The following is a 23,442-nucleotide window of genomic DNA, read 5'->3' as shown; positions in this document are numbered from 1 at the left end:
TTGCTATATTAAATCAAGGACTTTTCTCGAACAGTAGGTGTTTTTTTTGTTATTTTTTTAATGCTTTCTGGGACTACTTTTGTCTTTGTTACTATGTAGCTGTAAGTGTACATCTTAGCATGAGTCTTGATTATGGTTACATGATGTGCTTATCATTTTGTAGCACAATATGAACACAAAAGCATAGAGGAACAGATTGGGTCAGACTCAGACATCCTGGTGATGGATGCTGAGCTTTTCTGTGTATGACCTTCACTAATGGCTTGATTTAGCTGTTGTTTATACTTGTGTAAAAATGTCATGGCTCAAATAATGGCCCACCCATCAGAATTAAAATATAAATCTGGGCCCCTCTCAAAAACTGGGGACATCGGGTACCCCAAACCTTTACCACAATACATACCTTGACAGTTTTCAACAAACCTGGTCCTTGTCACGCACTATAAGTATCTACGAGCACAAGTCCTACTACTACACATTAATTCATGCCGGTCAATTTGATAATCCAGACAACCGAATGATTAGCCTACACAACTCATTACAGTATAGTTGCCAATTGAGTTTAGCCAGCATTCCCTCAATATCAAGCCTATAGTACAGTGGTTCCCAAACCTTTTTAAGTCCCATACCCCTTTAAACATTTAACCTCCAGCTGCATACCACCTCTAGCACCAGGGTCAGCGCACTCTCAAATGTTTTTTTTTTGTGCCATTGTAAGCCTGCCACACACACTATATGATACATTTCTTAAACATAAGAATTGAGTGTGAGTTTGTCACAACAGGGCACAAATAGGACCAGGGCGCAAATAATAATAATAATCACAAATGTTACTCTATATTTAGCCATCTTACATATAGAACTTTATTTGTTCATTGAAAATTGTGAATAACTCACCACAGAGAAGGGTGTACTTGAAAGGATGCACATAACTCTGCAATGTTGTATTGGAGAGAGTCTCGGACTTAAATAATTTCCCACACACAGTCTGTGCCTGTATTGAGTTTTCATGCTAGTGAGGGCCGAGAATCCACTCTCACATAGGTACGTGGTTGCAAAGGGCATCCGTGTCTTAACAGCGCGATTTGCCAAGGCAAGAAACTCTGAGCGCAGCCCAATCTAGAAATCATGCAGTGGCTTCTGATTTAAATACAATTTTCACAGAACCGCTTGTTGCAATTTCGATGAGGCTCTCTTGTTCAGATATCGGTAAGTGGATTGGAGGCAGGGCATGAAAGGGATAACGAATCCAGTTGTTTGTGTCATCCGTTTTGGAATGTAACTGCGTATTTCACCACCCAACTCACTCAGGTGCTTCGCTATATCACATTTGACATTGTCCGTAAGCTTGAGTTCATTTGCAAACAAAAAAATCATACAATTATGGAAAGACCTGTCTTTTGTCCTTGTTAATGCAGACAGAGAAGAGCTCCAACTTCTTAATGAATTATGTCCCGCACGTTGAATATAGTTGCGTAGAGTCCCTGTAATTATAGATTCAGATCATTCAGGCGATTTAAAAAAAAACAAAAAACATCACCCACACAGGCCAGTTGTGTGAGAAACTCGTCATTATGCATGCGGTCAGACAAGTGATAATTATGGTGAGTAAAGAACTTTAATAACCCCTTAGAGTCGGCGTCTTCTGACGCCTCTAGGATGCCCACAAGACTGGTCTGAAGGTAGCCCAGGACAAGTTAAAAAAAAATAAAAAAAAAATGAATGGATGGAGGTGTATATATGGAGTTACAAAAAAATATATTTAATATGGGTAAAAAAGATGAGTGTCCTGAACTTTCATATTGCTCAGATATAGGACTGAGATTTCCTTATGGTACATCATTTTTTAAAACTCTTTCCATGTATGAATCAGTTTATTCAATGCATTTCTATGGGCTAATAGCAGTAAGGACAAATTCAATGTTTCATCAAATATATATATTTTTTTTACCTAAAAGGGGTCCTAAAATTCTAAATGAAAAATCTAAATGATCCTTGGTGTGACTCCGTATGTTAGCTTAGTAGAACCCCCAGCCCTTTTTCTACTTAACTCATGGATACCATTTTTATGTCTGCATGCGGTTTGAAGTGCAATTGCTTACTGCCGTTAGCGCAATGACTGGAAGTCTATGGGAACAGCTAGCAAGTCTATTGGAACAGCTACATTACCTTTTTTCAGCAGGTTTTGCATTGTTGGAGTCTTGTTCCTCAAGTGATCACATGAAAGAATAATGTAATAGACCAATAAGACACTTTCAAATGTCTCTGCCAACTTGTTTTCAGCTTAAGAGATCTCTTATTTTGCACTGATTTGATGCAACATGCTCCACAGTGTGGATTGGGTATTATTATTCCATTGTAACTATTTGGCTGGTCCCCACCCCCGCTCTGCGTCTTAGGCCACTCCCAGACAGTCCTGGCAAAATGCTTGCTTCAGAAATTGGGGGGGCGGGCGATTTTTATTTTTTACTATTTGGATCTTTTTTTAAATTATCGTTACCCAGAAATTATTTATGGATTTCAAAACAGCTGTACGGGGCCTTTTCATTCATATTTCTTCATTCATGCCCAGTTTGCAATGCCATGCTAATAAAATTGGTTTCATACAGACTTTCATCCTCCATCTAACTGGGTCTTTTTTTTTACCAAACTGCACTCACTTGATTACAAAATATGTCAGATGAAAACTTTCTGTTCAAATGATGCATCCTCACCTAAATCTATAATTTTGTGGTCACTGTTGGGAGAGGTTTAGACGTATTGCACTGCTCTCGTCAGGTGTAGAGAGGGTACAATTGTCCAAAGGTTCTGGGGTCCTATGAATCTGTGTTGGCTTATTAGTGTTGTGCACAACTTTGCTGTATCGGTAAACCAGCACATGCCCTCTTTGACTGACTGCTTGCATTTCTAAGAGTAGTCATAATGCGTCATGGGGGATGTTTTATTGTGGCGTTTGTTTCTCCATAGAATTAGCTGCATTATGACAGCCCAGATGTGCGTTTTGAGGAAGAGATCGAGGAACATGGAGACCCTTAATGGAATTCTGAGCATGCCGTTAAATATCGGAGGATTTGCAGGCTTTGGGTTTACCCTCTGATTTGACACAGAAAGATTTGTCACTATATCTCTGACTAGGTCTCTGAATATGTGGAGAATTTTACTGAGACTTCACTGTTGTGTAATGTGATTCTGAACACTGGCAAACATTGTTCACATTTGCAGAAGTACGCCCTGTGACGACCATTCACTCTCATTATGACTGCAAGATGGAGGCATGACCTGCATTTTTTTTCTCCTATCCCTTTATCTTTCTGTATCTTCATTGCACCATTCTTGTTCTTTTCCAGATGTCCACCACCCACTCACAAAAGTACACTCCAGCTACAGCAGCCTCTAACGCAACTGCCCAAAATGCACAAACTCCATTTCCCAGGGGAACCCTGGGCTCTAAGGACCAGATCAGGGACCTTGGTGGTGGTCAGACCAATCACTGCATGGCCAACTCCAAGCACCCCAGGATGGGCGAGGCGGGCACCAGCTCGGCCAGCCTCAGCCCCTGCGCCCCCTCGTCACCCCTCAACAGCGAGGAGGATGATGGAGGGGGCGGGCGGTGGGCGAAGAAGAAACGAAAGAAAAAAGACAAGCGGGGCGAGCCTGGCAGTGCCTTGCAGCACAAGGGCTTGGAGAGAGACATGAAACCAAATAAAAAGAAGGAGCAGAAAGAAGGGAAGGAGCTGCTGCTGCGCAATTTCAAGGAGCCCAGGAAGGTGAAGGCACCAAAAGAGGTGAAGAGAGGGAGAAAACCCAAGGTGCAGGCCCTGCCCCATCCTCCTTCAGAATGCAAGAGCGCCCCCTCTCCTTCCAGACAGAGGGGCCGCAAACCCAGGTGAGGGGCTTTTGATCACTAGTGCATTCACTGTGTTTTTCCAATGGTGTGTCGCAACCAGGTTCTCTTGGGTGGTTAGCGGGTAAAATCTTGGTTGTATTTAGAGACATGGTTGTGTTTGTCTAGTGCGGAATAATACCATTCAATTAATTTAGGTGGGTTACAAGAAGTCAGAACCCCTACTGTTATTCTGCTTTAACTCTTCTCCTTATGCCTAACAAAGTTGATTTGACTGTTTAATGGATCCCCGCTTCACATTTCTCCACAACATTTCGAATAAAAAATACATAATCGATGATTCATATGAAACTATTTTTGACAAAATTGACGATCCATTCTAGCAGTTGGAATTTGGTTCAATCATGATGAATAGAATCATGTGACTCAAAAAAAATCATTTGTAAATCTCAAATTTTAAGTTTTATTTTTTTTCTGTACCTTTTTGGATTATGAAGCTGCAAAACTTGTTTTGTAGATATTTCAAGTCGATTTGGGTATTGAATTTGTGGGACATTGCAACTCCATATGACTAAACTAGGAAAAGTACATTTCCTGAAGAAAATGTGTGTGCTTGCTGAATCTGTCTAAAAATATTTTTATTTAACTAGGCAAGTCAGTTAAGAACAAATTCTTATTTACAATGGCGGCCTACCCCGGCCAAACCCGGACGACGCTGGGCCAATTGTGCGCCGCCCTATGGGACTCCCAATCACGGCCGGATGTGATGCAGCCTGGATTCGAACCAGGTACTGCAGTGACGCCTCTTGCACTGAGATGCAGTGTCTTAGACCACTGTGCCACTTTACCAACAAAAGACGCGTGCGCATTTATGGGGCAAAACAGACTATTTATAGTTTACATGTCAACAATGTTAATTAAAAACATATACATTTTATGCAATGAGCACTTGTCTCACAAATACATTAGTTGTTGGTTAACTAGCTAGCGAATTTTTGCCATATTAGCATTGACATGAAATCTGCCAAAACACAAAACAAGACATGGTATCAAGAACAAGATGAAACTAGCTGAAACGAGTCATTTACGATTCCTCACATAGCAGTTTCTTGTCATTGTTGGTAACTATCGGGCTATCCAGAATCACAACTCATGTACTTCTGCCCCAGTGACAAGTGCACATCGTTTCCGTGACGTTGTCAGCTAACCCATCTATTGTAGTGGGAGATGTTAACCCTTTGACATGTACGAGTACACAGGTGTGATGATTTTACAGTGGTCCCTACAGCGTATGCTCAAACCGGTCTGATTAGAATGTTTAGTTATGATCGACGCAACAGTCAGTTGTATGCAGTTTATTTTTGGATGCAGATGTTAAGACTTTCAACGAAGTAGCAGCAGTATAATGCCATTCTCATCCAAATCGGAAACTGTAGGCTACGTTAGTCCTAGTGCTAACTGTCGGCTGACAGAAACCATAATATGAATTGGATAATAGCAATTACTATATGAAGCAAAAATATGAACGCAACATGCAACTATTTCAACAATTTTCATAGAAGGAAATCAGTCAATTAAAATTCATTAGGCCCTAATCCATGGATTTCACATGACTGGGCAGGGGAGCAGCCATGGGGAGCCAGGCCCAGCCAGTCAGAATTATTTTCTTTCCCCACAGAAGGGCTTTATTACAGACAAATACTCCTCCGTTTCATCAGCTGCAGCGGTGGCTGGTCTCAGATGATCCCGCAGGTGAAGAAGCCAGGTGTGGAGGTCCTGGGCTGGCGTGGTTACACGGGGTCTCCGGTTCTGAGGCCGGTTGGACATACTGCCAAATTCTCTAAAATGACTGGTGGCTGCTTATGAACATACAATCTTCTGGCAACAGCTCTGGTGGACATTCATACAGTCAGCATGCTAATTGCACGCTCCTTCAACTTGAGACATCTGTGTCATTGCGTTGTGACAACTGCACATTTAAGAGTGGCCTTTTTAGGGCCCCCAGCACAAGGTGCACCTCTGTAATGATCATGTTGTTTAATCAGCTTCTTGATATGCCGCACCTGTCAGGTGATTGGATTATCTTGGCAAAGGAGAAATGTTCACTAACCGGGATGTGAAGAATGTGTAGATGGCGCCGACACAGGGCTGCCTCGCTTCTAGTTCTTAGGAAACTTTGCAGTATTTCGTTTTTTATGTATGTCTTACAATGTTAGCCCAGAAAAATTTACAGTGGTTCCTCCTTTAAAAGTTGCAAGCTTACACAGCGGGACTTAGAGGTGGGGCGGCAGGTAGCCAAGTGGTTAGAGCGTTGGGCATGTAACCGAAAGGTTGCAAGATCGAATCCCTGAGCTGACGGGGAGCAGGTACAGAGTATTTTTGCCGAGCAATGCAACGAAGCTGGATCATTCTGACAATGATACCTGCACCATCTACACGCTGCGAAGACTCCCTAACTCTTCGCCATTGTACACGATGGCCCATTGTTTGGAGACTTCCTTTGACCATTCTAAAGCCCGCATGGGGCTTCCTTAATGGCACTGACTTTCTGGTCTAACTCTTCATCTGACACATCAGAATAGCATTCCCTGACAGACATATTGTATTCTTTCATCCTTCTGTAAGAAAAGCTAACCGTTACACTGTCATGGAAGGTGATTTATGAAAAGCTAACCGTTACACTGTCATGGAAGGTGATTTATATATCGACTATGAAACAAATGGGACAGAAGGTTAGATGAATTCAACTGAAAATGGCGAGCACAGGCGTTCGTAGCTAAATTATTTTGGTTTACTTGAATAATAATTGCATTATTTATCATTCTACGGTATATATGTGTAATATAGTAGAATGTTATGAACCGACACTGAATCGTAGGAGCTAACTACTAGCTCCTAAAGCGCCTTACGGCCAGATGAGGAGCAGTTGCCATACCAGGCGGTGATGCTACCAGTCAGGATGCTCTCGATGGTGCAGCTGTAGAACTTTTTGATCTGGGGACCCATGCCAAATCTAGGAGCTAACTACTAGCTATGTAGAAGTTGGATGGAAGAACGCCCAGTGCTGCTTACCTGAGATGCTATCATCACGCAGTCCTTCGTAGGTGTCTGCTATGACTTCCTTTTTGTCGGAAAGAAAGGCTGAACAGTATTGTTTGTAGCCAAACTGACACTCAAAAAATTGCCAAAATGGAGGGTGGTTGATAGCGAAATTTATTTTTTTCAAATGCATTTTTTTCTCAATATTTTTGAGGAATAAAATGCATAAAGTTTTGAGCTCTATTACAAAATATTCGATTGCAATTTTTTAAATTTACTTTTGAAGCCTCGTTTTTGCTTTCAGAACAATTATATTTGTTTGAAAATAAAGTTCTAGTCTACAAAAATACATCAATTTGTTGCAAGTTGGGGAGGGAGGCTAATAGCTGAACAATAGATTATTCAACCTTTACTACCAGGTGGTGATATAGCCCGACACTTTCGGAACTAGAAGCACAAGCATTTTGTTACACCCGCAATAACATCTGCTAAACACGTACGTGTATGTGACTAAAATTTGATTTGTGCACAACATTTGAGAACCTTTTTGTGCCGATGGAACATTTTTTGGGTCTTTTATTTAAACTCATGAAACATGGGATCAACATTTTACATGTTGCGTTTTTGTTCAGTGTAGATAATTAGCAAGTAGCGTTCCTGGTTAACTGTCCTATTGTGTAATGATACAGTTTTGGAACAGTGAGCATATTGCACACATTAAAAAATAACTCTTGCTGGGTGCACTGTTACATATTTGAAACTCACACGTGAGAAGGTTAAACGTAGAATTCAAGCTAAATAGAATATATGTAGACTACAATCAATTATATAAAATGGCAGATCTATGCCTCTGATTTAATGAACTGTGCCTAAAAGTCAGCTGGGACAGGCTTTCAAAGGTGCCATCCAACTCCTGACACTAATGACCCTGACCAGGACTCAAACTGTGGTCCCTGTGACTGTCATTCTAAAATGTCTTGGTAAAGTCAGTACAAAACCTTGTAAGGTTGGGGTTCAAAAAATAAATGAATAAATAAATTGCTCACTCGCCTCACTTTTCAAAAAATGAAATCTGTTAAACAAGTAAATCAACTTTGTATGGCTTTAGTTAGAGATGTTTAGATTTTTTCCCCCAAAGGTGAGATTTCCCAAGTTGCACCATGTCATTGAGCCTTTGTTATGGGATCTAGGGAGATATTCGTTCGGTGCTAATATCTAGACCACAGAATTTTGCTATTTGGCATGTCCGTAGCGGAGTGGGAGGCATTTTTCTAATCGCAGAATGGGTGGATTTGAGATGGAAACTGTGGGGAACCTTTTTAAACCTCTTTTTTAAACCCCTGCATTCCCCAAAAAAGGACGTTAGGAAAAAAAACATTGCCCACTTACAGTGCATTCGGAAAGTATTCAGACCTCGACTTTATCCACATTTTGTTACAGCCTTATTCTAAAATGGGTTAAATACATTTTTCCCTCAATCTACACAAAACACCCAATTTTTGCAAATGTATTAAATAAACCTTATTTACACAAGTATTCAGACCCTTTGCTATGAGACTCAAAATTGTGCTCAGGTGCATCCTGTTTCCATTGGTCATCCTTGGTTTCTACAACTTGATTGGAGTTCACCTCTGGTAAATTCAATTGATTGGACATGATTTAGAAAGGCACACACCTGTCTATATAAGGTCCCACAGTTGACCGTGCATGTCAGAGCAAAAACCAAAACCAAGCCAATTCCGTAGTCTTGGAGGACTACGGAATTGTCCGTAGTCCTCCAAGACCGGAATGTGTTGCGGCACAGATCTGGGGTATTTTACAAAAACATTTCTGTAGTATTGACGGTCCCCAAAATCAGTGGCCTCCATCATTCTTAAGTGGAAGTTTGGAACCACCAAGACTCTTCCTAGAGCTGACTGCCCAATCATCACTCTGACAGAGCTCCAGAGTTCCTCTGTGGGAGCTCCATCTCTGCGGCACTCCACCAAGCAGGCCTTTTATGGTAGTGGCCAGAAGGAAGCCACTCTTCAGTAAAAGGCACATGACCGCCCATTTGGAGTTTTCCAAAAGGCACCTAAAGGACTCCCAGACCATGAGAAATAAGATTCTCTGGTCTGATGAAACCAAGCTTGAACGCTTTGGCCTGAATGTCAAGTGTCACGTCTGGAGGAAACCTGGCACCATCCCTATGGTGAAGCATGATGGTGGCAGGATCATGCTGTGGGGATGTTCTTCAGGGACTGGGAGACCAGTCAGGATCGGGGGAAAGATGAACAAAGCAAAGTACAGAGAGATCATTGATAACCTGCCCCAGAGCGCTCCGAACCTTAGACGAAGGTTCACCTTCCAACAGGGCAACCCTAAGCACACAGCAAAGACCACGCAGGAGTGGCTTCGGGTCAAGTCTCTGAATGTCCTTGAGTGGCCCAGCCCGGATACTTAGAGTAAGAATACTTATGTAAATGTGCTTAGTTTATTTTTAATACATTTGCAAAAATGTCAACCAGTTTTTGCTTTGTCATTATAGGGTATTGTGTGTGGGTGGGGGGGGGGGGGGACAAACCAATAATACATTATATATATATGCTGTAACGTAACAATGTGGAAAAAGTCAGGGGTTCTGAATACTTTCCAAATGCACTGTATCTAGCTTTTGTATTCTCTGCTAGTATACCTGCCGAGATGTGAGGTGGCAAGGCGATAAACTCATAATGCCGCCATGTGACCCCTCTGGTCAGTTGAGTGCAGATTACGAACACTCCCTGGTGGGTTTCTGTGGTGCCAACCCTGCTGTGTCTCTACAGAGCGCAAGTCTTCCAAGGGCCGGTCCCAGCGGAGAAGAAGAAAAAGGGCAAGCGGAAAAGCGAGGCAGTTCTCCAGGAGCCTGGGGAGAGAGATAATGTGACCTTCCTGTCCGCGCTGGCCATCGGGGGAGAGGAGAGCATCGATCCCCTCGACAACACGGTGAGGAACTGACTGACAGGGCAAGAGCAGACTGAGTGACACTTGCTTCTCTAAAGCCTCCTTGCAGTCTTGATTACATTTTTTATCACTGTGTCTAATAAATCACTGTTTATTTCATGAAACGAACTCAGTATTTTTTGCACTTATTTCCCCGAGCATCTTTTTGTCATTGAAACGCTCAGTCTGATCTTACATTTACATTTACATTTAAGTCATTTAGCAGACGCTCTTATCCAGAGCGACTTACAAATTGGTGCATTCACCTTATGATATCCAGTGGAACAACCACTTTACAATAGTGCATCTAACTCTTTTAAGGGGGGGGGGGGGGTTAGAAGGATTACTTTATCCTATCCTAGGTATTCCTTAAAGAGGTGGGGTTTCAGGTGTCTCCGGGCGTATCTTGTGGGCGTGTTGATACAAATTTGAAATTTATTTCCATACACAGCCCTGATTGGCAGATAGGATTGTCTAGACTCTAGCATATCAAAGTATTAGCCGTCACAGCCCATGGTTTGTTGACAAATACATATTTTTTTGCCTATTTTTGTTTATTGTATTTTAGTTAGTATTGCCATTTTCTGTATTTATATGTAAATTGTACTCACAATTCCGCATGTTGCTTCCATTTGTACAATGTTCTGTAAAAAAAAACATTCTCTCAAAGTGGGGGCGACAGGTAGTCTAGTGGTTAGAGCGTTGGACTAGTAACCGAAAGGTTGCAAGATCGAATCCACGAGCTGACAAGGTAAAAATCTGTTGTTCTGCCCCTGAACAAGGCAGTTAACCCACTGTTGTCTGTCATTGAAAATAAGAATTTGTTCTTAACTGACTTGCCTAGTAAAAGGTAAAAAAAAAAAGAGAATACATATGCAAGTAAAATGACTGGTTAATAATCAGATTATTGTGAAAATTATAAACATTGCATAAACGTCGCAAAAACCATTGAGCGCTATGATGAAACTGGCTCTCATGAGGACCACCACAGGAAAGGGAAAACTACGTTTCTTTTGGTTACTACATGGTTCCATATGTGTTATTTCATAGTTTTTATTTCTTCACTGTTATTCTACAATGTAGAAAATAAAGAAAAACCCTTGAATGAGTAGGTGTTGACTGGTACTCTATGTGCAGTAGCTAATGCTTGACATGAAGGCACTTAGTGTAAACTCTCTCTCGTAGAAGCGTCGCTCGGGGCGACAGGTGAAGCGCAGGAAGTACAATGAGGACCTGGACTTCAAGGTGGTGGATGACGACGGGGAGACTATTGCCGTGCTGGGGACGGGCCGTATCCCTGCCCTCAACGCTGCCACTATCACCTGGCAGGCTGAGGTAAGCATCTCGTTCTTTATCTTTGGCCATGTCCGAATATTCATACTAATAGCTATGCGATAGTAGAATGTTTTATGTGGAGGCTTTCGGGTTAACACGTGGGAGTAACGTGAGGTAGCTCTTCTACTTTTCACTACTAGTAGGATTTACTTTTTCTAACGTCGAACGCAACTTCTTACTCAAATGGCTCACAAACTGCATCCCAAAGAGAGTCTGAACGAAAACTCTTTGCTGGAGATGACTAAGATGGCGCCACCTATGGCGGAGATGACTAAGATGGCTGACAGCCCCGCACCAGGCCTACCTGCCGACTTGGACAAACTACACATCATGAAGGTCTCAGAACTCAAAGGGACAATAGACACTGCTTTGATCCTGATATCAGCTACTCTAGATGGCGTTCGCAAGACTATCGACGGCCATGGCCAACGGATCATGAATGGTTAACAACATCGGTCGGGCTACAATGACAGAATTGTTGCCCTGGAGGAAAGGTACACGTTGCTGGACACCATAGACACGTCCTCACCGACACCATAGACAAGTCTCCAAATTTCTCGCTGTTCAAATATTTACAGTTCATAAATATTGAAGACAGATCGAATGTCGTTAAATTCATGTCTGAAATATTCAGAGGTCCTGGGGCAAGAAGTTGTCCTCTCACAAGTTTTGGACCGGGTACGTTGAATTGGCAAAGTATGTAATAGTCTGACGGCTAAGCCAAGGTCGACGATTGTTAATTTCCACTACTATCAAGAATGTTTATGACTACTGACTAAATCAGTCAGCTGTTATTATTTTTTAAACATTTTTACCCCCATGTCCTCCAAACCGTGCTTCTTAACACCTGCTCGCTTAACCCGGAAGCCAGCTGCACTGTGTCAGAGGCACTTGTACAAAGAGCTCCGAGACGACAAGATTGTCGAGGCACAGATCTGGGGAAAGGTACCAAAACATTTCTGCAGCGTTGACTGTCCCCAAAAACACATTGACCTCCATCATTCTTAAATGGAAGAAGCGTGGAACCACTAATACTCTTCCTAGAGCTGGCCACCTGGCCAAACAGAGCAATCGGGGGAGAAGGGCCTTGATCAGGGAGGAGACCAAGACCCCGATGGTCACTCTGCGCTCCAGAGTTCCTCTGTGGAGATGGGAGAACCTTGCACATTTGCACATTTGAGGCCTGCTGGAGGTAATTTTGCAGGCCTCTGGCAGTGCTCCTCCTTGCACAAAGGCGGAGGTAGCGGTCCTGCTGCTGGGTTGTTGCCCTCCTACGGCCTCCTCCACGTCTCCTGATGTACTGGCCTGTCTCCTGGTAGCGCCTCCATGCTCTGGACACTACGCTGACAGACACAGCAAACCTTCTTGCCACAGCTCGCATTGATGTGCCATCCTGGATGAGCTGCACTACCTGAGCCACTTGTGTGGGTTGTAGACTCCCCGTCTCATGCTACCACTAGAGTGAAAGCACCGCCAGCATTCAAAAGTGACAAAACATCAGCCAGGAAGCATAGGAACTGAGAAGTGGTCTGTGTCACCACCTGCAGAACCATCCTTTAGGGGTGTCTTGCTAATTGCCTATAATTTCCACCTTTTGTCTATTCCATTTGCACAACAGCATGTGAAATGTATTGTCAATCAGTATTGCTTCCTAAGTGGACAGTTTGATTTCACAGAAGTGTGATTGACTTGGAGTTACATTGTGTTGTTTAAGTGTTCCCTTCATTTTTTTGAGCAGTGTAGATACTTTTGTACCTGTTTCCTCCAGCATCTTCACAAGGTCCTTTGCTGCTATTCTGGGATTGATTTGTACTTTTTGCACCAAAGTATGTTCATCTCTAGAAGACAACGCGTCCCCTTCCTGAGCAGTATGATGACTGCTTGGTCCCATAATGTTTGTACTTGCGTACTATTCTTTGTACAGATGAATGTGGTACCTTCAGTTGTTTGGAAATTGCTCCCAAGGATGAACCAGTCTACAATTTATTTTTTCTGAGGTCTTGGCTGATTTCTTTTGATTTCCCATGATGTCAAGCAAAGAGGCACTGGGTTTGAAGGTAGGCCTTGAAATACATCCACATGTACACCTCCAATTGACTCAAATGATGTCAATTAGCCTGTCAGAAGCTTCTAAAGCCATGACATCATGTTCTGGAATTTTCCAAGCTGTTTAAAGGCACAGTCAACTTAGTGTATGTAAACCTCTGGCCCACTGGAATTGTGATACAGTGAATTTTAAGTGAAACAATTGTTGGAAAAATTACATGTGTCATGCACAAAGTAGATATCCTAACCGACTTGCCAAAACCTATAGTTTGTTAACAAGAAATGCGTGGAGTGGTTGAAAAACGAGTTTTAATGACTCCAACCTAAGTGTATGTAAACTTCCCGACTTCAACTGTATCAATATTTTGTTAAGTCTTGCTAAGTGATTGGGTCTCTACAGAAGGTGTAAACAGTACAGCCAAATGGTTACTTGCATAGTAGCAATATCAGATGTGGTGTCAATATAAATAAAATATACAGTATGTACACTATCAATAACGATAGTGAAAGACGTCGTAGTTGTATACATACAGACAATAATACAGTATATATTGTATGTTTGTTTATTCCATGTGTAACTCTGTTGTATGTGTCGAACTGCTTTGCTTTCTTGGCCAGGTCGCAGTTGTAAATGAGAACTTGTTCTCAACTAGCCTACCTGGTTAACCTCTCTTGGGTAGGGGGCAGTATTTTGACGTCCGAAAAGCGTGCCCAAAGGAAACTGCCTGTTACTCAGGCCCAGAAGCTAGGATATGCATATAATTGGTAGATTTGGATAGAAAAGCTGTTCTAAAACTGTTAAAATTGTCTGTGAGTATAACAGAACTGATATGGCAGGTGAAACCCCGAGGACAAACCATCCCCCCAAAAAATATTTCAGCCTTCCACTATTTTCAATGGCTATCACTTTTATCATAAGGCCAAGTCCTCCCGGATTGCAGTTCCTAGGGCTTCCACTCGATGTCAACAGTCTTTAGAAAGAGTTTCAGGCTGGTTTTTGGAAAAATGAGCCAGAAATTGTAGTTTTTCTAGGTGGCTCCCATTTTGGCTGTAGTGTTTCCAAGCGCGTGAATTCTTTGGTATTTTTCTCCGGTAAAGACAATAACGATTCTCCGTCTTAAATTGTATCGTTTATTTACGTATTAGGGTACCTAAGGTTTGATTATAAACGTTGTTTGACTTGTTTGGATTTCATTTTGTATGCATTTTGATGGAGGGAAACTGGGTGGATTATTGACTGAAGCGCGCCAGCTAAACTGAGTTTTTATGGATATAAAGGACATGATGAAACAAAAGGACTATTTGTGATGTAATTGGAACCTTTTGGAGTGCCAACAGAAGAAGATCATCAAAGGTAAGGCATTTTTTATATTGCTATTTCTGACTTTCGTGTCGCACCTGCCTGGTTGAAATATGTTTTTTCATGTGTTTGTATGCGGGGCGCTGTCCCACCTGCCCATAAGAAGTTAAATAAAGGTAGAATAAATAAAAAACAATCAGGGGTGAAGTGGCTGAGCAGCAGGATAAAAAAATACTAGCAGCAACATATGGTGTGTGTGTTTGTTAAGAGAGAGTCATTTGAATAGAGGCAGTGCATGTAGTGCTGATGACTGGTCAGTCCGAACCACGTATGAACAAGGGAATCTGTGTTCGGAGAGCCTGTTTCTGTCCTGCCCTTGATTTTGATGCAGGGCATGTGAAGTCCATAGCCTCTTTGGCGTGAAACTCTCTGATCTTCTCAAAAATATGAGTTTGTCTAGCTGTGTCCAGTCCAGGTGATGCTTGTACAGGCAGACCATCTATGGGAGGAAGGATGTCATCGCTGCGCAGCAGCTGAAACCTGGTCCCGACTGAGTCTGAACGCTCCTTGGCGACAACACCAGGCTCCAGAGCATTGAAGCTGTAAAACAGGAAATAACAAAAAAAAATTGAAGACATTACGACCTTGCACAACATCAATTCACCTCCCAGGTTTAGATAAGAAAAATAACCTCATACAATGCAATGAAAAATGATATTCACCTGAAGTGCTGGTACTGCTTGATGAGGCCGACGCACCAGTGGCCACTGCCGTTATCACAATTCAGGTCCACACGTGTTTCCCCAACTCCCTAGTTGCTTAAGAAATGGCGCATGTAGTTGATGACTGCGCTGCTGCCTTTGCTGGATGACAGACCTTCATCAATCAAGTAGTTGACTTGTTGTATTCCTTCACAGCAGACACCAAATAAGCCAAACTTGCGAGAAGTTAAAAAGTAGATGGGACCTGGCTGCATAGGGTCAGATGGATAGTGCACCTGCAAACAACAAGATAAATTACAATTCAATGTCTCACTCTTGTCAATCAAGTATTTGCCTGCCTCCCGTATATTTATTTTTATATATATATATAAAAACACACACACAGTGGGCAAAAAAGTATTTAGTCAGCCACCAATTGTGCAAGTTCTCCCACTTAAAAAGATGAGAGAGGCCTGTAATTTTCATCATAGGTACACTTCAACTTTCTCCAGAAAATCACATTGTAGGATTTTTAATGAATTTATTTGCAAATTATGGTGGAAAATAAGTATTTGGTCAATAACAAAAGTTTCTCAATACTTTGTTATATACCCTTTGTTGGCAATGACAGAGGTCAAACGTTTTCTGTAAGTCATCACAAGGTTTTCACACACTGTTGCTGGTATTTTGGCCCATTCCTCCATGCAGATCTCCTCTAGAGCAGTGATGTTTGACCTCTGTCATTGCCAACAAAGGGTATATAACAAAGTATTGAGAAACTTTTGTTATTGACCAAATACTTATTTTCCACCATAATTTGCAAATAAATTCATTAAAATTCCTACAATGTAATTTCTGGATTTTTTTTCCTTCTCATTTTGTCTGTCATAGTTGAAGTGTACCTATGATGAAAATTACAGGCCTCATCTTTTTAAGTGGGAGAACTTGCACAATTGGTGGCTGACTAAATACTCTTTTTGGAAAAAAAACTAAAACAAAAAAAATATATATATGTTTTTTTTGTGTGTGTGTGTATATCAACTTTTTTCAGGACCCTGTCTTTCAAAGATCATTCGTAAAGATCCAATTAACTTCACAGATCTTCGTTGTGAAGGGTTTAAACACTGTTACCCATGCTTGTTCAATTAACCATAAACAGTTTATGAACATGCACCTGTGGAACGGTCATTAAGACACTAACAGTTTACAGACGGTAGGCAATTAAGGTCACAGTTATGAACACTTAGGACACTAAAGAGGCCTTTCTACTGACTCTGAAAAACACCAAAAGAAGATGCCCAGATCCCTGCTCATCTGCGTGAATGTGCCTTAGGCATGCTGCAAGGAGACATGAGGACTGCAGATGTGGCCAGGGCAATAAATTGCAATGTCCGTACTGTGAGACGCCTAAGACCGCTACAGGGAGACAGGACGGACAGTTGTGGTCTGCCACTGCGAGGACGATCGTGTAACACCTGCACAGGATCGGTACATCCGAACATCACACCTGCGGGACATGTACAGGATGGCAACAACAACTGCCTGAGTTACACCAGGAACGCACAATCCCTCCATCAGTGCAGGTCCACACCAGACATCACCGGCAACAACGTCACCTGTGGACACAAACCCACAATCGCTGGACCAGACAGGACTGGCAAAAAGTGCTCTTCACTGACGTGTCGTGGTTTTGTCTCACCAGAGGTGATGGTCGGATTCACGTTTATCGTTTAACCTCTCTAGGGTACGTGGGACGGTAGCGTCCCACCTCTTCAACAGCCAGTGAAAGTGCAGGGCGCCAAATTCAAAACAACAGAAATCCCATAATTAGAATTCCTCAAACATACATGTATTTTACACCATTTTAAAGATACACTTGTTGTAAATCCAGCCACAGTGTCCGATTTCAAAAAGGCTTTACGACGAAAGCAAACCAAACGATTATGTTAGGTGAGTGCCTATTCACAGAATAACACAGCCATTTTTCCAGCCAAAGAGAGGATTCACAAAAAGAAGAAATATAGATAAAATGAATCACTAACCTTTGATCTTCATCAGACGACACTCATAGGACTTCATGTTACACAATACGTGTATGTTTTGTTCGGTAAAGTTCATATTTATATCCAAAAATCTGAGTTTACATTGGCGCATTACGTTCAGAAGTTCCAAAACATCTGGTGATTTTGCATAGAGCCACATCAATTTACAGGAATACTCATAATAAACATTGCTAAAAGATACAACTGTTATGCATGGAATTTTAGATGCACTTCTCCTTAATGCAACCGCTGTGTCAGATTTCAAAAAAGCTTTACGGAAAAAGCAAACCATGCAATAATCTGAGGTCGGCGCTCAGAGCCCAATCAAGACACAAATATAGCTGCCATATTGTGCAGTCAACAGAAGTCAGAAATAACATTATAAACATTCACTTACCTTTACTGATCTTCATCAGAATGCACTCCAAGGAATTCCAGTTCCACAATAAATGTTTGTTTTGTTCGATAATGTCCATAATTTATGTCCAAATTCTTCCTTGTTGTTCTAGCGTTCAGTACACTTTCCAAACTCACGACGCGCGTTCAAGTCCAGCGGAAAGTACGGGCAAAAAGTTAAAAAACTTATATTACAGTCCGTAAAAACATGACAAACGAAGTATTGAATCAATCTTTAGGATGTTTTTAACATAATTCTTCAATAATGGTCCAACCGAAGAATTCTTTTGTCTTCAGAAGTGCGATGGAATAGAGCTCGCTCTCACATGAATACGCATGGTCAGCGCATGTTCAGGTCATGGTAGACCTTACTCAATCCCCTTTCATTTGGCCCCTCTTCACAGTAGAAGCATCGGACAAGGTTCTAAAGACTGTTGACATCTAGTGGAAGCCTTAGGAAGTGCAACATTACCAATATCCCACTATCTTCAATAGGAGCTGAGTTGAAAATCGACAAACCTCAGATTTCCCACTTCCTGGTTGGATTTTATTTCAGGTTTTTGCCTGCCATATGAGTTCTGTTATACTCAGACACCATTCAAACAGTTTTAGAAACGTCAGTGTTTTCTATCCAAATCTACTAATAATATGCATATTCTAGCTTTTATGGCTTTGTAGCAGGCCGTTTACTCTGGGCATGCTTTTCATCCGGATGTGAAAATACTGCCCCCTACCCCAAAGAAGTTACGGAATGAGCGTTACACCGAGGCCTGTACTCTGGATCAATTTGGAGGTGGAGGGTCCGTATTGGTCTGGGGCGGTTTGTCATAGCATCATCAGACTCAGCTTGTTGTCATTGCAGGCAATCTCAATGCTGTGCGTTACAGGGAAGACAGCCTCCTCCCTCATGTGGTATCTTTCCTGCAGGCTCATCCTGACATGACCCTCCATCATGACAATGCCACCAGCCATACCGCTCGTTCTGTGTTATTTCCTGCAAGACAGGAATGTCAGTGTTCTGCCATGGCCAGCGAAGAGCCCAGATCTCAATCACATTGAGCACATCTGGGACCTGTTGGATCGGAGGGTGAGGGCTAGCCCCCCCCCCCCCCCCAGAAATGTCTGGGAATTTGCAGGTGCCTTGGTGGAAGAGTGGAGTAACATCTCACAGCAAGAACTGGCAAAGGAGGAGATGCACTGCAGTACTTGTTCAAGGACACATTTTTCCGTTGGTCACATGTCTGTGGAACTTGTTCAGTTTGTCTCAGTTGTTGAATCTTCTTATGTTCATACAAATATTTACACATGTGAAGTTTGCTGAAAATCAACCCAGGTGAGAGGACTTTTCTTTTTTTTGCAGAGTTTATATCTGTCCATCTTTCTATGTCTGTCATCAGTATAAAGGAGGAGATGTTGCTGACTTGTTGAGCAAAATCAAAGCTGTAATGCATCCTGATGTCTTTGCTTGCTGGTTCAGTGTCCCCCTCAGTAAGCCTAAGCACACTATTTTTCTTTTTAACCTTGTGTGAGTAATGCCCCCTCTCCCCCCTGTTGCAGGAGCCCCCTGAAGATGAGGCAAACGTTATTGAGAAGATCCTGTCGGTTCGAACTGTGAAGAAAGAGGTATGCCGCCTGACATAAACAACCACACACACACTAGCAACAAGGTGTGTGTGGATTTCGATTATTTGATGTGTTGTTTTTTTTTCTCTTCTTTTGAGGCGTCCCCTGAGGATGCAACTGAGGAGTCCGAGGAGTTCTATGTCAAGTACAGAAATTTGTAAGTGTGCTTACAGTAGCTAGGCGGAAGACCCCAATAACATTGGTCTCTTTGATAACAGATGGTCTGTCGACAGACGGTCTGTTTTTTTGGTGTATGACACATGTTAGAGCGCTCAAGGTTTTCCTAGCTGCACCTTTCAAAATGAGCATTTTCTCATGTTTAGCTGTATTCAATGTATTTCTATGTTCTTAAATCCGCCACTTGATGTTTTTATACTGTGGGATTGCTTTTTAACCCCTAAGAGTCTACACTGTGGACAGGGGGGTCTACTAAGCTAACATATGGATTGTTTTAAGATAGTCATTCCGTGGATCATTTTTCTATTTGATTTTGAAATGTAGGACCCATGTAGGTATAAAAAAAAAAGACCTACAAATTATTTGATGAAACGTTGAATTTGGCCTTACTGAAATTAGCGTATATAAACGCATTGAAGATTACATTCATACATGGGAAAACGGATAGTAAAAAAAATCTAAAGGAAGTATGTTTTGAAGTGTCTGTCATACGGTGTATATATGAGAGATATAAGAAAGTTCAGGAAATGTATACAGTACAGTCAAAAGTTTGGACACCTACTCATTCCAGGTTTTTTCTTGATTTGTACTATTTTCTACATTGTAGAATAATAGTGAAGATATGGACTTGGTATTTTACCAAATAGGGCTATCTTATGTATACCATCCCTACCTTGTCACAACACAAATGACGCTCAAACGCATTAATAAGGAAAGAAATTCCACAAATTAACTTTTAACAAGGCACACCTGTTAATTGAAATGCACTCCAGGTGACTACCTCGTGAAGCTGGTTGAGAGAATGCCAAGAGTGTGCAAAGCTGTCATCAAGGCAAAGTGTGGCTACTTTTGAAAAATCTTGTTTAACACTTTTTTTGGGTTACTACATGATTCCATGTGTATTATTTCATAGTTGTGATGTCTTCACTATTAATCTACAATGTAGAAAATATAAAAAATAAAGAAAAACCCTCGAATGAGTAGGTGTCCAAAACTGCTTTTGCACCCTTTTGCCTAATTACTCTCATTTCAACATAGTCGAAGGACAATGTACCCCTTTTCCCCTTGAATATTTTAATTGAACCATCCTACCACTTTTGCTCATAGCTCCTACCTGCATTGTAAATGGGCGACATTGGAGGAGTTGGAGAAGGACCCTCGCATCCAGCAAAAAATCAAGCGCTTCAGGACTAAGCATGCCCAAATGAAGCACATATTCGTTGAGGTGAGGCTACTCTTATGTTCTTCTGACATAATTTCCTGATTTTATGTATATACAAATTATTTGTTTTTATGTCATATGAAAATGTACTGTATGGCTAAGCTGCAACAGTGGATTTTATTTGTAGTAGTATCTGTATTTATCAGCAAACATGTATTTCGTTTTCTGCGAAGTACAAATGTACACCAATACAAATTAAAAAAACTGTCCCAGCGTAGCCATTCAATACAGTTTCATATGACATAAAAAATGACATGCATAGCTGCGTAGGTATCACATGAAAAGGATGATATTGATTGTCTACTCCTCCATGTAGCCGAATGAAGACCTCTTTAACCCTGACTACATAGAAGTGGATAGAGTTCTGGAGGTGGCCATCACGACAGACACAGAGACAGGAGAGGTGAGCCGGGGAAAGCCAGTTGCTCACCACCAGTGAGGGGTGTTTGTGTGTTCGGACACACGTGCTTCAGTCAGTGTATCTGACTGACTCACTGGCTAATTCTGTGTCTGACTCATTGACTGTCACTATGTCTCGCTGTGCGTGCATGTGTGTGTTTACAGGAGGTGACACACTACCTGGTGAAGTGGTGCTCCCTGTCCTATGAGGAGGCTACATGGGAGCTTCAGGAAGATGTGGACCCGGTGAAGATTCGGGAGTTTGAGGAGATCAAGAGAATCCCTGAATTGAAATTTGTGGTGAGTGGGAAAGAGTAACTCCTTCCCCTGTAATTTACAACATTTGTTCCTTTGTTTAAAAATGAAATGAACAATCGGCAATGTGTCTGAATTGGGTGTTCTGTTTTTGAAGAATAGCTTTTGATGTGTCTGTGTGATTATGAGAGTTGGTCAGGTATTCTGTGCATTTGTGGGCGTGGGCAGTACGTTTACCCGTCCAGTCGACCTCAATGTGTGTGTGATGCTGTTATTTGACATTGCCAATCCGTGTGTGTGTGTGTGTGTGTGTGCGCACTCTGAGTAGGAAAGACCTCAGCCAGACAAGTGGGGGAAGCTGGACAAATCCAAAGACTATCGAAACGGGAACCAGCTGAGAGAGTACCAGCTGGAGGGCATGAACTGGCTGCTCTTCAACTGGTACAACAGGTAGGAAACCTGCCACTCCTCCTCCCCCAAATCTATACATAGTTCCCCCCATGAATAGTAGACTTACTGCTCAGGTAGTAATCCACCACTAAACACTTCTCGTAGATAAACAATCTGAAACATGCATGAGCACACCAGCTGTTCTGGAAGACTGTGATCACACTCTCCGCAGCCGATGTGATTAAGACCTTTAAACAGGTCAACATTCACAAGGCCGCAGGGCCAGATGGATTCCCAGGACGTGTACTGCGAGCATGCGCTGACCAACTGGCAAGTGTCTTCACTGACATTTTCAACCTCTCCCTGTCCGAGTCTGTAATACCAACATGTTTTAGCCAAGAACACTAAGGTAACCTGCTTCATGACTACCGACCCGTAGCACTCACATCTAGCCATGAAGTGCTTTGAAAGGTTGCTCATGGCTCACAACACCATCATCCCAGAAACCCTAGACCCACTCCAATTTGCATACCGTCCCCAACAGATCCACAGATGCAATCTATAAGGACCCTGGGACTAAACACCTCCCTCTGCAACTGACTGACTTCCTGATGGGCCTCCCCCAGGTGGTAAGAGTAGGTAACAACACATCCGCCACGCTGATCCTCAACACAGGGGCCCCTCAGGGATGTGTGCTCAGTCCCCTCCTGTACTCCCTGTTCATTCATGACTGCACGGCCAGGCACGACTCCAACACCATCGTTACGTTTGCAGATGACACAACAGTGGTAGGCCTGATCAACGACGAGACCGCCTATAGGGAGGTCAGAGACCTGGCCGTGTGGTGCCAAGACAACAACCTCTCGCTCAACGTGATCAAGACAAAGGAGATTGTGGACTACCGGAAAAAGAGGACCGAGCCCGCCCCCATTGTCATCGACGGGGCTCCAGTGGAGCAGGTTGAGAGCTTCAAGTTCATTGGTGTCTACATCAACCAACAAACTAACATGGTCCAAGCACACCAAGACAGTTGTGAATAGGGCACAACCAAACCTATTCCCCCTCAGGATTTGGCATGGGTCCTCAGATCCTCAAAAGGTTCTACAGCTGTACCTTCGAGAGCTTCCTGTCTGGTTGCATCACTTTCTGGTATGGCAACTGCTCGGCCTCCGACCGCAAGGCACTACAGAGGGTAGTGCGAACGGCCCTGTACATCACTGGGGCCAAGCTTCCTGCCATCCAGGACCTCTATACCAGGCGGGGTCAGAGGAAGGCCCTAAAAATTGTCAGACTCCAGCCACCCTAGTCACAGACTGTTCTCTCTACTACCGCACGGCAAGCTGTACCGGTGCGCCAAGTCTAGGTCCAAGAGGCTTCTAAACAGCTTCTAGCCAAAAGACGCCTGAACATCTAGTCAAATGGCTGCCCAGACTATTTGCATTGGCCCCTCCCCCTCTTTACACCACTGCTACTCTCTGTTGCAATCTATGCATAGTCACTTTAATAATTCTTCCTACATATACATACTACCTCAACTAACCGGTGCCGTCGCACATTGACTTTGTATCAGTACCCCCCAGTATATAGTCTCGCTATTGTTATTTTACTGCTGCTCTTTAATTACATGTTACTTTTATCTCTTATTCTTATCCATATATATTTTTTAACTGCATCGTTGGTTAGGGGCTCGTAAGTAAGCTGTAAGGTCTACT

General features: G+C 42.4%; 1 protein-coding gene across 6 annotated transcripts in view; it reads left to right on the top strand.

The window, feature by feature from the left end:
* LOC111969627 (chromodomain-helicase-DNA-binding protein 6-like) overlaps window positions 1-23,442 on the top strand; it is an 83,871-nt gene that overhangs the window by 10,972 nt on the left and 49,457 nt on the right. For all 6 annotated transcript variants that reach the window (XR_011480539.1, XM_023995767.1, XM_023995768.1 and 3 more), the window contains 9 exons: window positions 3,348-3,886; window positions 9,688-9,847; window positions 11,030-11,179; window positions 19,222-19,287; window positions 19,386-19,444; window positions 20,572-20,689; window positions 21,003-21,089; window positions 21,251-21,385; window positions 21,669-21,790. Coding sequence is in view for 5 of the 6 variants with exons in the window: in XM_023995767.1 (XP_023851535.1) it covers window positions 3,348-3,886; window positions 9,688-9,847; window positions 11,030-11,179; window positions 19,222-19,287; window positions 19,386-19,444; window positions 20,572-20,689; window positions 21,003-21,089; window positions 21,251-21,385; window positions 21,669-21,790 (1,436 nt within the window). In the remaining variant the exon portion in view is untranslated. The remainder of the gene's footprint in view (window positions 1-3,347; window positions 3,887-9,687; window positions 9,848-11,029; window positions 11,180-19,221; window positions 19,288-19,385; window positions 19,445-20,571; window positions 20,690-21,002; window positions 21,090-21,250; window positions 21,386-21,668; window positions 21,791-23,442) is intronic.

This window comes from Salvelinus sp. IW2-2015, linkage group LG11, assembly GCF_002910315.2.
Source record: "Salvelinus sp. IW2-2015 linkage group LG11, ASM291031v2, whole genome shotgun sequence".
Taxonomy (NCBI): domain Eukaryota; kingdom Metazoa; phylum Chordata; class Actinopteri; order Salmoniformes; family Salmonidae; genus Salvelinus; species Salvelinus sp. IW2-2015.
The sequence above is the reverse complement of the archived record's forward strand: the minus strand, read 5'-3'. Positions and strand labels throughout refer to the sequence as shown.